The sequence below is a fragment of the Coregonus clupeaformis genome, chromosome 33 (assembly GCF_020615455.1).
Source record: "Coregonus clupeaformis isolate EN_2021a chromosome 33, ASM2061545v1, whole genome shotgun sequence".
NCBI lineage: Eukaryota > Metazoa > Chordata > Actinopteri > Salmoniformes > Salmonidae > Coregonus > Coregonus clupeaformis.
The window spans coordinates 21552137-21567131 of NC_059224.1; the positions used below are offsets into that span (position 1 = coordinate 21552137).

Genomic DNA, 14995 nt, shown 5'->3' on the forward strand with positions numbered 1-14995 from the left:
ATGGAAAGGTTAAACAAAACCACACCAACACTATAACACCACTACTTCTCCATCTTTCCTTACTGTTGTCATGCTGTAAACAAATAAAGCAGGAGTGCCTGAGCATTTCACTGCACTGTAAATGAAGTCAGGAGCCTCAAGTCTTGCTGCAGGTTTTTCTGACAATATCTGCAAACACACAAGTCATGCTTACTGGCAAACAGGGCTGCATGCATCAGTGTAAAAATCTGGTTTAAAAATACCCCCCAAATATACAACAGCTGTGGAAAAATGATCTTACGAGACCAACACTAGTAAATACTGAGGAACAGGATATTTCTGGAAGAGCCAATAACTACATTAAAAACAAAAAACGATGTTTTAAGTGAGAATAGGCATTGGTCTGAAGCCGAAAAAGAAAGGAAATTCACATGAGCACCACAATGACTATTCCACCCATGCTCTACCAAGGTTTTCCAGCACACAGCTCTGATCTACTACAGTAGCTATGTTGGTATTGTACTTCAAACTATGTGTACATACAAGCTTTTAAAACAAACCTCACCTAGGAGATTGGTACTTTATGAAATGAAGGTCAAGTAGAGTGAACAAATATATCCAAACATATCTACATAAATTATTCATAAAATAATGGGTAACTGTAGTAAAAACTGAAGGACATTGCTTCAATGTTACTAATGTTATACACAAAATACAAAAATATCTAAAAGGATTCCATACCTTTCGCCAGTGGTTCAATCAGGCGCCGCCCTCCTTGGGTCACCTGACCAACCTGAGCCTCCTTTGACGACAGCTCCGCCTCCAAAGCCTACAGTGATTGGATGACAGACATGATATCAATTTATCGAAAAGTTTTCCATTGATCCTAAAGTACAAACTTTTGCCAACGCCAAATTGAGAGCACCTAATGTTACCTGTAAAGGGATCATGGAAGCTGTAGTTTTTAATGGACCTACCTGTAGTTTTTCCTGAAGATCAAGGGTTTCAGGGTCTGTAGAGGCCAGGGTCTGAGCTGAAGCTTTCCATTTGTTCAGCCATCTCAGGAGGTCAGATAGGTCACTCTCCAACCTGATGGAGCAGAGAGAGTTTGGTTCTGTGCTGATGTAGGTGTCTGTATGTGAGTGTGTGTGTGTGTGTGTGTGTTCCAGTCCTTACCCTCTCCTGACTTCTCCCGACTCATCCGTCTCCACCAGTCGTCTCTTGGGAGGAGTGGGCGGGGCCAGCTCCTGGTCGCCAAGCACCTTCTCAGGCTGTGCTGCCACCATAGCGACCGTTTCCATCACGACCGTCTCCATTACGACGCGTTCCTCAGTCTGAGGCATCCCAGCAGCCTTCGTCACGGCCTCCGTCACCTTGGCAATGGTTCAGAACATGCGTGTGAGCGACTGATTGGAACCGGGCTGAACAGAGAACCCAAAAGGACAAATGAACTGATCAAAATGCCCACTATGGTATTGTGACTAGTAAATGCCTATGGCCAGTCCGACACTACCATACCTTGTGTGATGTCACGAGAGGCTACACAGCTTTCAGCGGGATTGCTCAAGTAGTGCAAGGAGACCAGGTTCAACCAAAACAAGGATTTTATTAAAGGTCTTGGGAAACTACCGAAAGTATAACACAATACTGTTCTCTGGTGGCTCTTAAGGGTCAACAGTTCAGGGATGTCTCTTCCACATCCAAAATCATAACTCTCCCTCGCTCAAATAACTTTTCCCCAGTCTTACTGTCTTCCACGTTGCAGCTAGTGGCCAACCCAGCAAAACGTCCTTCCAAATGTCCCACACGTATTTCCACAGGTGCATATATCCAAAGGTGAGTATTTCCCAAAGGTAAGTATCTCCAAATCCTTATATTCCTCATGGAAGTGGACGTGCAGCACTCTTGTCCTCCAGAGAGCCCAGCCTGGAGACCGTGTCTCTTCCCTTCAACAAACCTTCAGCTCATCAGCTCCTGATTGGTTTCAGCTGCGTGGGAAGATTGGCCATAGAGGGTTGGAGTTCCCGCCCATACCAGCAGATGGAGCCATAGCTGTCTGGGTTTGCAGCCACCTCAGGGGGATGTAACGTCCCTCCAGGACACAGCCTCTCGTGACATCACACATCCCCCCTCCTCGGGACCGACGTCCTCGTCGGGGTAAAGGCAGCGAAGAAGGCATCACGCCGGGAGAGGGCGTCCGCATTGCCGTGGTGCTTGCCAGACTGCTCTCTCTTCAACTCCTCCAACTCTAGGACCAGGGACTCAGCCTCCTGTTGTCTCTCCTTGAGTTTCTTACTGAACGCATCAGCCTTGGTTTTAGCAGAGTTTAGCTTCGGTTGAGCAGCTTTCAGTTCCTTCTCTCTCTCTGCCTCCGCATTCTTCATCTTGTTCTCCAACACCTTGTACTTCTCCTCTGCCTTCTTCTGGACCTCCTTACTACTGCGCAGGGTCTCCTCACACTCCTCGATGGTCCTGCGCAGCCTCTCCAGCTCCTCCTGTTGCTTAGGGAAGGAGCTCTGTTGGAGTTTAGCCTGGAGGATATCTAACTCTTCTGTCTTCATGTCTAACTGTTGCTTTAACAAACGATACCTCTCAGCGGTCCCCTTCAGACCAGACAGTTCTTTGTCCAGATTCTGTAGCTCCGTCTCTGTGTCGGTCTGGGCACCTGCCATCCCTATCAGAGCCCGGGCGGAGTGAGTAACTCGGAGGATTGCACCGGAGCCTTCCCAGGATGAGTCTTGCCTCTCCGTTTCCGAGGTACTCGGGTTATCCTCTCCTGAGACTCTCTCCAGAGTGGGTAAAAGGCTGGGCAGTCTCGTCCAATTAGGACAGGGACGGGGAGGGAATCAACCACCCCCGCCGTCGTGTGTATGGTTCCCCGTGTGTTGGTCATTGTAAGTTCAGTAATGGGGTATTCTCTGGTGTCCCCATGGACACAGGAAACTGGGAGGACTTTCCCCGGGGTCAGACACGTTGGGCCCACCAAATCCTTACGCACTAGGGTGGCCCGGCTACCAGAATCCAGTAAGGCCTCCACATCATGGTGATTCACAGTTACCGGGCAGGTGGGGGGTCGATCTGGGCCGCCATCTACGACTCCCAAGAGCGAGGCAAAACGGTGTGTGGGTGCTGAGCTGGAGGACTCCGCAGTGGGCATAGGTTCATCGGCTGGTTTCCCACACTGCCAGGAGATATGTCCCATCTCCCCACACCGGTAACACTGTCGAGTTTCCCCCCCCTGGTGTACTCTTCTTGGACCCGCCTGGTTTCTGGCTCCCCCCTGGAGCCGGGATAAGTCCTGGCGCGGCGGGGTTCGAGACCTTGGGGGTCCTTTGGACGGGTTTTCCCCATTTGTGGTGGGGCCGCACTCCTGGGGTCTTTTCGGGAAGCATTCAGCATCTCCGCTGTGGCCTGGTACTTTTCCACAGCTTCCACGGTCAGATCAGCCGTGGTCAAGGCCTGTTGACTGATGAACCGTTTTGCCTCATAAGGCAGGGCGCGTAGGTAACGATCCACCACAACGGCCTCCACCACCGCCGCTGCTGTATTCCTCTGCGGATCCAGCCATTTCCTTGCGATTCGGACAAGTTCATGCATCTGCGCCCGAGGAGGTTGGTCTGGTTGGAAGGTCCAGCTGTGAAAGCGCTGGGCCATACCAAACTTTGTGAGTCCATATCTGCTGAGGATCTCAGACTTCAGGGCATCATAGTCAGTAACCTGGTCAGGGCCCAGGTCCCGGACAGCATTCAGCGATTCCCGGTTAGAAAGGGGGCTAACAGACCAACCCACTGTTGCTTGGGCCAGGCTTCCCTAGTGGCCGTGGCCTCAAATGCATGCAGGTATGCCTCAATGTCATCGGTAGCTCCCATCTTAGATATAAAGTCACTTGCCTTTATTGGGCGGGTATTTTGGACCACCCTCTGTCTCTGCAACTGCAATTCCTCTGCCTTCAGAAGGTTGGCTTTCTTTTGCTCCTCCAAGAGAGCCACGGTTGCTTGCATCTGGGCTTGCTGGCCAGCAACAAGGGCTTTCAATATGTCCTCCATTTCAGTCGGCGGGGAGCCTACGGCCAACTTGGAAAACTGGGTGATCAAACCTTCGGTATCCTCCTCTGACATGCACTATTAACGCTTGAGCGTGCCTGTATTCTCCACCATCTGTGATGTCACGAGAGGCTACACAGCTTTCAGCGGGATTGCTCAAGTAGTGCAAGGAGACCAGGTTCAACCAAAACAAGGATTTTATTAAAGGTCTTGGGAAACTACCGAAAGTATAACACAATACTGTTCTCTGGTGGCTCTTAAGGGTCAACAGTTCAGGGATGTCTCTTCCACATCCAAAATCATAACTCTCCCTCGCTCAAATAACTTTTCCCCAGTCTTACTGTCTTCCACGTTGCAGCTAGTGGCCAACCCAGCAAAACGTCCTTCCAAATGTCCCACACGTATTTCCACAGGTGCATATATCCAAAGGTGAGTATTTCCCAAAGGTAAGTATCTCCAAATCCTTATATTCCTCATGGAAGTGGACGTGCAGCACTCTTGTCCTCCAGAGAGCCCAGCCTGGAGACCGTGTCTCTTCCCTTCAACAAACCTTCAGCTCATCAGCTCCTGATTGGTTTCAGCTGCGTGGGAAGATTGGCCATAGAGGGTTGGAGTTCCCGCCCATACCAGCAGATGGAGCCATAGCTGTCTGGGTTTGCAGCCACCTCAGGGGGATGTAACGTCCCTCCAGGACACAGCCTCTCGTGACATCACACTTGGTATACAGGTATATAGTCATTAACATCTTCTGCACAAGACAATGCAGTGGCTTGACTGCTTTTTAATCCTGTTGTTCTTCTCTTGTTTGGAGGTTTCCATCCACTAATGGCTCTTTGGACAGACCAGAGAAAAACTGAGACCTGCTGGCTCTGTTTCAAGTTGCAAGTTTAATTTGTCGTATGTAGAAGATAAACATGGTATACGCCATCCAACGAAATTGCTTACTTGCAGGTTTCTTCTCAACAATGCAACAACAATAAGAAATAAGAAAAGATAAGAATACGAAAATAAAGTAAATGGTTCAGTAGAAAATAATAAACGTTTTAGCATAAGTGTAAAAGGCTCTGCATGGTCAATCTGTCGTCTGCAGTGGCAGTACAGCATTTATGCGATACGGCCTCTGCAGAAGTCAGGGCATTCATACTTCTTGTGCTTCGCGGAGCAGAACAGTTGTGAAGGAAGTTGTCAAGGAAGTCAACCAATCATGTCAATGCAGAGCTATATGTGGTCCTCTGTAGCTCAATTGGTAGAGCATGGCGCTTGTAACGCCAGGGTAGTGGGTTCGATCCCCGGGACCACCCATACGTAAAAATGTATGCACACATACTTTGGATAAAAGCGTCTGCTAAATGGCATTTTATTATTATTATTATTATATGGAGCCCTCCGGATTGTTATAAAACTTGGGAGGCGCACAGCGATGCGGTATGGAGCTCGATTTGGCCTCCGCAAGCCTTTGGAGGCTCTGCAATAACGTCACAGAGAAGTGGTGGTCAGTCCAGTTCAAGTGTTCAGCAGTCTGATGGCTTGTAGATAGAAACTGTCTCTGAGCCTGCTGGTATCAGATCTCATGCTCCGATACCGTCTGCCTGACGGTAAGGGAGTGAACAGCTTGTGGCTGGGGTGTGTGGGGTGCATGATTATGCTGCTGGACTTCCTCAGGCATCATTTGAAGTAGGTCCTGGATGGGTGGGAACACGGCCCCAGTGATGTACTGGGTTGTCTTCACCACCAGCTGGAGGACCTTGCAGTCGTGGATGGAGCAATTCCCGTACCAGGCCGTGATGCAACCGGTCAGGACGCTCTCGATGGTGCAGCGGTAGTATTTGGAGAGGACCCGGGGTGGCATGTCGAATTTCTTCAGCCACCTTAGGAATTGGAGACGCTGTTACGCCCTCTTGACAAGAGTGGTAGTGTTTTTGGTCCATGTCAAGTCCTCGGTGATGTGGACGCTGATGAACTTAAAACTGCTGACTCTCTCTACTGCAGTCTCGTTGATGTGGATCGGGGCTGTGTTCCCTCCTCTGCTTCCTGAAGTCAACAATCGACTCCTTAGTTTTGCTGACATTAAGGGAGAGGTTGTTGACCTGGCACCACAATGCCAGTTCACTTACCTCCTCCCTATAGGCTGACTCGTTGTTGGTTATCAGGCCTACAACCGTGGTGTCGTCAGCAAACTTGATGATGGAGTTTGTGTCATGCAAACAGGGAGAACAGGGATTACAGCCCTAAAAATTGTCAAAGACTCCAGCCACCCTAGTCATAGACTGTTCTCTCTGCTACCTCATGGCAAGCAGTACCGGAGTGCCAAGTCTAGGTCCAAAAGGCTTCTCAACAGCTTCTACCCCCAAGCCATAAGACTCCTGAAGAGCTAATCATGGCTACCCAGACTATTTGCACTGCCCCCCCACCCCACCCCATATTTTATGCTGCTGCTACTCTGTTTATTATTTATGCATAGTCACTTTAACTCTACCCACATGTACATATTACCTCAATTACCTCGACTAGCCATTGCCCCCGCACATTGACTCTGTACCGGTACCCCCCTGTATATAGCCTCCCTACAGTTATTTTATTTTACTGCTGCTCTTTAGTTATTTCCTTAAACTTATTTTTTTCTTTTCTTTTTTTAACTGCATTGTTGGTTAAGGGCTTGTAAGTAAGCATTTCACTGTATTGTCTACACCTGTTGTATTCGGTGCATGTGGCAAATACAATTTGATTTGATTTGAGCAGAGGGCTGCGGAAACACCCCTGGGGGGCCCCTGTGTTAAGAGTTAGTGTGGAGGAGTTGTTGTTGCCAATCCTCACAGCCTGTGGTCCGCCCGTCAGGGTCCAGGATCCAGTTGCAGAGGGTAGTGTCCAGACCCAGGGTTCTGAGCTTGGTGTTGAGCTTGGAGGGAACAATAGTGTTGAATGCTGAACTGTAGTCAATGAACAGCATTCTCACATAGGTGTTCCTCTTGTCCAGATGTGTTAGGGCCGTGTGAATAGTGATGGAAATGGTTGAATGTGTCAGCTGAATGTTTTTCATGCCAGATTAAAGAATTGGGGCATTTGGTCTCCATGGTAAGTAAGTGAGATGAGGACAGGAATGGAGCTGCCTACACACAGGTGTGTGTCTGTGTCTCTACGAGCTCAGGTCTGTTGAGGTGTTATGATATTGGGACTGACACACACACACACACACACACACACACACACACACACACACACACACACACACACACCTGGTAGGAGCAGTCCTCTAGTCTCTGGACCAAGTTATCCCATCTCTGGGTCAGCTCCTCTGTATCTCCCTCGATCCTCACCCCCGCCTCGGCGCTTCTTAGCAGTGACCTCACATCCTGTCCCGCGTCCCTCAGCTGGTCAAGCGTCCGCCGCTTCTTCTCCATGTCCTCCTTCAGGAGCTAGTGCACGGCAAGCCACAGGGGTCAAAGGTTACTAGCTAACCTCAAATGCATCTGCAGTTAGCATGTGGTTCGCAAAGTAATAATAAACAGAATAGAAAAGATGTGGGGTGTTGCTAATAGTTTCCTGCGGGCATTTCCGTGTGTCTAGTCTATACTGTAGCCTACGGCAACCATAGAGATTCACATTATAAATGTATTATAAATGATAAGAAAACATTTCCTAAAGCTCTAAAACTCAGGATGAACTTTTTGATTGCCTTATATTACCATTGACATTCCTGATAATATAGTTGGTAATGGCACATGAAGGCAAATATGAAATAGTAGCTAATCCATGTCAAATATTAATTTCCTCGTCCACCTGCACTTCCGCAAAAACAACCCCACTCTTTAAATCAAAGAGCTCTTAGAAAGCATACGGTAATTTGATTTCACACTTGATCTAGCCCTGCTATCATTTAATTCCCAGAAATAACAGCAGTGCTTTAAATCCAGGTAAATGCTAACGTCGTTAGCGTCTGTGTCTATTTGAGGCATAGCAAGATAAGCGTAGCCTAGCAATTAGCGCGACGTAGCATCTTGCGGCACACCACTTACCGCTAAACTGCGGACATTAGCATTAATCTCTCCCGGGTCCTTGAAAGCGTTGGTCTGAACCTCACCTAAGGCCACCTCTTTCTCTGTCAGCCACGCTTGGAACAAACTCTGAAAGAGGAATGAGTGAATATGTTAACTTTATTTTTTTATGGTTCCGACATAACACAAGCAAAGGGATGAGTTCTGGAGCTATGGGACTAGTTGATGTGTGAGCTCATTTTAGAGCCAGAAATTGAATTAGGGAACACAATTACCTGACATTATTGAATTACCTGAACCTCAAAACAAACAGTCAAACTCATGCCTCGCTAGACTGAGATCCCATGTCTGTGTATATAAGGCTTTCTCCACTACTCCAACTAGAGTAAAGGAACTTTCAATCAGCCTTCAGATTGGAGCGCATTCTCAATTAATGGACTTTTCTCAGTTTAGTAGTATTCAGGTCAAAATAAAGATTGTGTGTGTGTGTTCACCTGGTCCTCCAGCAGCTGCTGCCACACCAGGAGGACGTCCTGTAACTTGTGCCACCTCTCCTCTGTCCACCGACACACCGCTGCCCAGCGCTCTCCCAGAGACTGAGAGGAGGAAGAGAGGGTGAGACAGAGAGAAAGAGAGAGAGAGAGAGAGAGAGCGAGCGAGACAGAGAGAGACAGAGATTGAGCCATTATACAATCAATTGAAATCAACAACTGTTGGTTAAGGGCTGTAAGTAAGCATTTCACTGTAATGTCTGCACCTGTTGTATTCGGCGCATGTGACCAATACAATTTGATTTGATTTGATTTGAACAATTAACACAACTTAATTTAAGCTTTCCTCTTACCTGCAGTTGGTCCTCCAGGGCAGCAGTGGCGCTCTCTCCACTGTTCTCATCTACCACCACCACCATGTGTGTCAGAGAGTTGACCTTCACCTGCTCTGCCTCCAGGTCATTCTGCAACACCTGGACCAACACAAACCATTAACTATTAACAGCCCAGTACAGGGCAATCATAGCACAGGCACCATCAAGCTTTATGGGGGTCCATTTATGGTGGCCACATATTTAAAAGGTAATACGGCTTAAAAACAGCCCTATTGGGAGTACTGTGAACACAGCTGTCCTATCAGATTGTCTAGTTATATTTTCACTTTGTGATGCCCAATCAAACCATTTGTTTACTTTGTGCCAGTCAATCAAATGTTCCCTTACTTTGTGCTGCTCTATCTGGGCCTTGTACCCCTCCACGTCTCCCGCCATTGGCTCTATCTCCATCTTTCTGATTCGCTCCTCCGTCTTTGTCAGCCAATCAGAGAGCTGCTGCAGCTGCTGCTGCTGAAGGTCCATCAGAACCTCGTGGAGCCTGGAGAGAGATAAATATAAAAAGAGAAAGAAAGGGGGAAGAGAGAGAGGGAGGGAAAGAGAGAAAGAGTGAGGGGAGAGTGTGCTGTGAATGGTGAAAGGCCAACTGTGTGACTAACAGAGCACGCGATAGCAGTCTATTCAGCTGCTTCAGCATAGACTCCATGTGATAATTAATTACCTCATAATACACTAAGGGGGATGACACTGCAGCACACATACTGTACTCACAAGTCACAACGGGCACACACACACGTTCAACCAACCATGTGTGTGTGTGGCATGTGAGCCGAGCCTCAAAATAAACTGGTCAAGGACAAGGACATTATTAAATTGATAATAAGAAGACTGTGGGAGCTGTTTTGTTAAACTTCAGCGCAGCTTTTGACATTAAAAACAAATGTGTTATGACTTTACAAACTCTGCCATATCGTGGATTGAGAGCTACCTATCCATCAGAACACAGAGGGTTTTCTTTAATGGAAGCCTCTCTAACGTAAACCAGGTAGAGTCTGGTATACCTCAAGGCAGCTGTCTTAGCCCATTACTATTTTCTATTTTTACTAATGACCTACCACTAGCCTTGAATAAAGCCAGTGTGTGTCTATGTGCACTTTTGACTCAACATTATACATGCCAGCTAACACAGCAAATGAAAACACTGCAACCCTTAACAAAGAGCTGCAGTCAGTTTTAGAATGGGTGGCTAGTAATGAGCTAGCCCTAAATACCGTATATAAAAATCTAAAAGCACTGTATTTGTAACAAATACGTTGCTAAACCCTTAGCATATCTAAATCTATTAATGAATAACGTGGCGATTGAGCAAGTTGAGGAGACTAAACTGCTTGGTGTAACCCTAGATTGTAAGCTGACATGGTCAAAACATATTGATTCAGTGGTTGCTAAGATGGGTAGAGGTATGTCCGTGATAAAGCGCTGCTCTGCTTTCTTGACATCACAATCGACCAAACAGACCCTCGTCTTATCACACCTACACTAGTGCCCAGTTACATGGTCAAGTGTTGCAAAGAAGGACATAGGCAACTTACAGTTGGCCCAGAACAGAGTAGCATGTCTGGCCCTTAAAAGTACACAGAGGGCTAACATCAACAACATGCATGTCAATCTCTCCTGGCTCAAAGTAAAATAGACTTTGACTGCATCACTACTGGTCTTTGTGAGAGGTATTGATGTATTGAAAGTACCAAACTATCTCTTCAATCAGTTAACACAGCTCAAACACTCATACATACCCCACAAGACATGCTACCAAGGGTCACAGTCCTCAAGTCCAGAGCAAAGGCTAAGAAATGCACAGTACTATATAGAGCCATGACTACATGGAACTCTCTCCCACCTCAGGTAACTCAAGCTAGCAATAAAATCAGATTTAAAAAAACATAAAACCACACCACACAACATAGACTGTTAAGAGACACACATACACATTCTAACACACACACACATTATTCTTAGTAATGTAATATTGTAATGAAATAATGGAGCAATGTACATTTTTATGTAAAATTGTAATGTAATAATGGAGCAATGTAAATTTGTATGATGCACAATGTTTTGTATGATGTCATGTTTTATTTCTGTTTGGACCCCAGGAAGAGTAGCTGCTGCCTTGGTAACAGCTAATGGGGATCCTAATAAAACACTAAATACTAAATCGTATGTGTGCATTATGTGTGAGGGGGGTTCATGCGTGTGTGTGTGTGTGTGTGTGTGTGGGGGAGGAAAGGGGGTTTGTGGGGGGGGGGGGGGTCATGGATGCGTGTGTTCCAGTGTGTGTATCCAGTACCTGGCCTGTCGGTCCATGCTGACCACGCGGATGTTCTCCCAGCGGGAGTTGAGCAGAGTCATCTGTTCCCGGATCTCATCCTCCTCTTCCTCTGTCAGGTTGCCCTGGGAGATGAGCTGGTTGCCCACCTGCAGCACGTTCCCCACGCTGCTCTGGTGGGCCGTCAGCTCCATCATAAAGTCCTGCAGGGGTCAGAGAGGTCAGAGGTGAGAGGTCAGGGGTGAGAAGGTTACAAGAGCGTGAAGTACTTATATCATAATGGTAGTCTGCAGCCAAAGCATAAATACTAAAACATTGACAAACACAGTCACTAAAGAACTCTACAAGAGGTCCACATGTTGCTTCTGTCTTTCTCACGCACACATAGCCTATTTGGGGTCAAATCATAGGTCATATAATGAAAAGCACTACATAGACACTAAAGTGAAAGGACAAGATATTGGTCTTCAGATCAGTGATGATAGCAGCTCTCTATGGTAGGACAAAGGGACAGTGTGTGTTATGCTGTACAATATAACAACATGGTAGTTCAGCTCTGCTGTACAATATAACAACATGGTAGTTCAGCTCTGCTGTACAATATAACAACATGGTAGTTCAGCTCTGCTGTACAGCATAACATGGTAGTTCAGCTCTGCTGTACAGCATAACATGGTAGTTCAGCTCTGCTGTACAATATAACAACATGGTAGTTCAGCTCTGCTGTACAATATAACAACATGGTAGTTCAGCTCTGCTGTACAGCATAACATGGTAGTTCAGCTCTGCTGTACAATATAACAACATGGTAGTTCAGCTATGCTGTATAGCATAACATGGTAGTTCAGCTCTGCTGTACAGCATAACATGGTAGTTCAGCTCTGCTGCACAATATAACAACATGGTAGTTCAGCTCTGCTGTACAATATAACAACATGGTAGTTCACCTCTGCTGTACAGCATAACATGGTAGTTCAGCTCTGCTGCACAATATAACAACATGGTAGTTCGGCTCTGCTGTACAGCGTAACATGGTAGTTCAGCTCTGCTGTACAGCATAACATGGTAGTTCAGCTCTGCTGTACAGCATAACATGGTAGCTCTGCTCTGCTGTACAGCATAACATGGTAGTTCTGCTCTGCTGTACAGCATAACATGGTAGTTCTGCTCTGCTGTACAGCATAACATGGTAGTTCTGCTCTGCTGTACAGCATAACATGGTAGTTCTGCTCTGCTGTACAGCATAACATGGTAGTTCAGCTCTGCTGTACAGCATAACATGGTAGTTCTGCTCTGCTGTACAGCATAACATGGTAGTTCTGCTCTGCTGTACAGCATAACATGGTAGTTCTGCTCTGCTGTACAGCATAACATGGTAGTTCAGCTCTGCTGTACAGCATAACATGGTAGTTCAGCTCTGCTGTACAGCATAACATGGTAGTTCTGCTCTGCTATGATCTTCCAGTAGTAGAGTGTTTTCTGCAGCCTTGAGAAGATCCACAGTGTTCTATAGAGGACCTAACAAAACCCCATAACCACCCACTGGCTGGGCTTCTGGAGTTGGCAGGAAGACTTGGAATTCACACACACACACACGCGCGCACATCTGGACCTGTTTCTCTCATCCACTTCTCACAGTGGTGAAAGCTAACAGTGTAGCAAGTAGCGCTCTGCTCCCCAAATGCATTCTGGGTCACCTCAGCCCCTTGGACTTGAGTGGTTGCCGTAGCAACGGTTAAGCTAGCTGTATAGGACAAACAGCATGAGTTCATGGGTTCTAGCTTCTTGCCAGTTGAGGCTACTATGAAATGAAAAGGGAAGATAGTCAAAACTAGGGTGGCGTTGCCAGAACTTAGAGGAGCTAAAAAAGTGAAAGATGTAGGAGGCTGAATCGCATTAGCTCTTGGTGGGAGTCATGAGCAGGCCTGAGAGTTACTGTCTGTTTCTCTTCTCTCTTCTGACTGGGATGAGTAAGCACTTTCTGCCTTGGTACTGCCAGGCAAATTTTTGTGTCAACATCACTGAGGACTTTACATGGTCCTCTTACACCAGCACAGTTGTGAAAAAGGCATTGCAGAGCCTCTTCTACCTCAGGAGGCTCTCATTACTGACGCCACACACTTACACTGACATGCACACACCCACTCACACCTATGCTGTTGGTAAAATTATTATTGATTTGATTTATTACTACCATTACGCTGCTGTTCATTGATTATTGATTGCCATCACCATTAGTACCTACACTGAGTGTACAAAACATTAGGAACACCATCCTAATATTGAGTTGCACCCCCTTTTGCCCTCAGAACAGCCTCAATTCATTGGGGCATGGACTCTACAGGGTGTCGAAAGCGTTCCACAGGGATGCTGGCCCATGTTGACTCCAATGCTTCCCACAGCTGTGTCAAGTTGGCTGGATGTCCTTTGGGTGGTGGACCATTCTTGATACACACGGGAAACTGTTGAGCGTGAAAAACCCAGCAGTATTGCAGTTCTTGACACACTCAAACCGGTGCACCTGGCACCTACCCCGTTAAATATTTTGTCTTGCCCAGTCACACTCTGAATAGCACACATACACAATCCATGTCTCAATTGTCTCAAGGCTTAAAAATCGTTCTTTAACCTGTCTCCTCCCTTCATCTACACTGATTGAAATGGATTTAACAAGTGACATCAATAAGGGATCATAGCTTTCACCTGAATTCACCTGGTCAGTTTATGTCATGGAAAGAGTAGGTGTTCCTAATGTTTACAGTATGAAAAATGTATGCACTGTAAGTCGCTCTGGATAAGAGCGTCTGCTAAATGACTAAAATGTAAATGTTTATACACTCAGTGTATCTATTTATCCTGCTACTGGTCACTATTACCCCTGTTTACATGTATATCCTACTACCAGTCACTTTTTATAATAAGGTATTGGCACTGACCTTTATATATGTCACGCACTGATCTGTTTCACTTGTCTTGTGCTTGTCTCTACCCCCCACCAGGTGTCTCCCATTTGTCCCCATTATCCCCTGTGTATTTATACCGGTGTTTTCTGTTTGTCTGTTGCCAGTTCGTCTTGTCCCGTCAAGTCCTACCAGCGTGTTCCCGTATTTCCTGTGCTCTAGTTTTACTTTTTCTAGTCGTCCCAGGTCTGACCTTTCTGCCTGTCCTGACCCTGATCCTGCCTGCCGTCCTGTACCTGCCTGACTCTGATTTGGATTACAACCCTTGCCTGCCTTGACCTAACGATTGCCTGCCCCTTTTACTGTAATAAACTCTGAGACTCATACTATCCGCCTCCTGTGTCTGCATCTGGGTCTTAGCCTGAGCTGTGATAATATAGTTGCATGCTCGTGTTTCTTCAACCTATATCGTACTTCTTGTGTGTTTTTATTTATTTATTTGTTATTCTATTTTCTATTATTACCTATATTATTATAATTATTATTATCACTGCATTGTTGGGAAAAAGCTCTCAAGGAAAAATTTGACTGTACTTTTTTAATCCTGTTATCTCCTGTGCACGTGGCAAATAAACTTTGAAACTTGAAACAAATTGTTTTGTAGTGTTATAGCTTAACTGTGGAAATTACCTGGATACATGAAAGGGTATTCCTTAAAGAGGCTTTGGGCCTTTACTTGTTTTTGCTACCAGCTTTTGCTTCTGACCTGGATTCCATTAGAACATTAGACTTTCAAATATTCACATCTCTGCCAAGCAACAACAGCCTCTTACACACAGACATACACACACCCGTCCCTGCCATGTAACTCCCTGCCATGCCAGGATTTGGAGCAGTAAGCACCCAGCCAGGACACGGCTCCAGCTCCA

General features: G+C 46.4%; 1 protein-coding gene across 3 annotated transcripts in view; it reads right to left on the reverse strand.

The window, feature by feature from the left end:
* Positions 1 to 14995, reverse strand: part of utrn (utrophin) — a 263392-nt gene that overhangs the window by 177686 nt on the left and 70711 nt on the right. For all 3 annotated transcript variants that reach the window (XM_045210194.1, XM_045210195.1, XM_045210196.1), the window contains 9 exons: positions 11188 to 11369; positions 9228 to 9378; positions 8859 to 8978; positions 8509 to 8610; positions 8036 to 8143; positions 7256 to 7435; positions 1156 to 1352; positions 957 to 1068; positions 721 to 808 (listed from right to left, as the gene is read on the reverse strand). In XM_045210194.1, the coding sequence (XP_045066129.1) occupies positions 721 to 808; positions 957 to 1068; positions 1156 to 1352; positions 7256 to 7435; positions 8036 to 8143; positions 8509 to 8610; positions 8859 to 8978; positions 9228 to 9378; positions 11188 to 11369 (1240 nt within the window). The remainder of the gene's footprint in view (positions 1 to 720; positions 809 to 956; positions 1069 to 1155; positions 1353 to 7255; positions 7436 to 8035; positions 8144 to 8508; positions 8611 to 8858; positions 8979 to 9227; positions 9379 to 11187; positions 11370 to 14995) is intronic.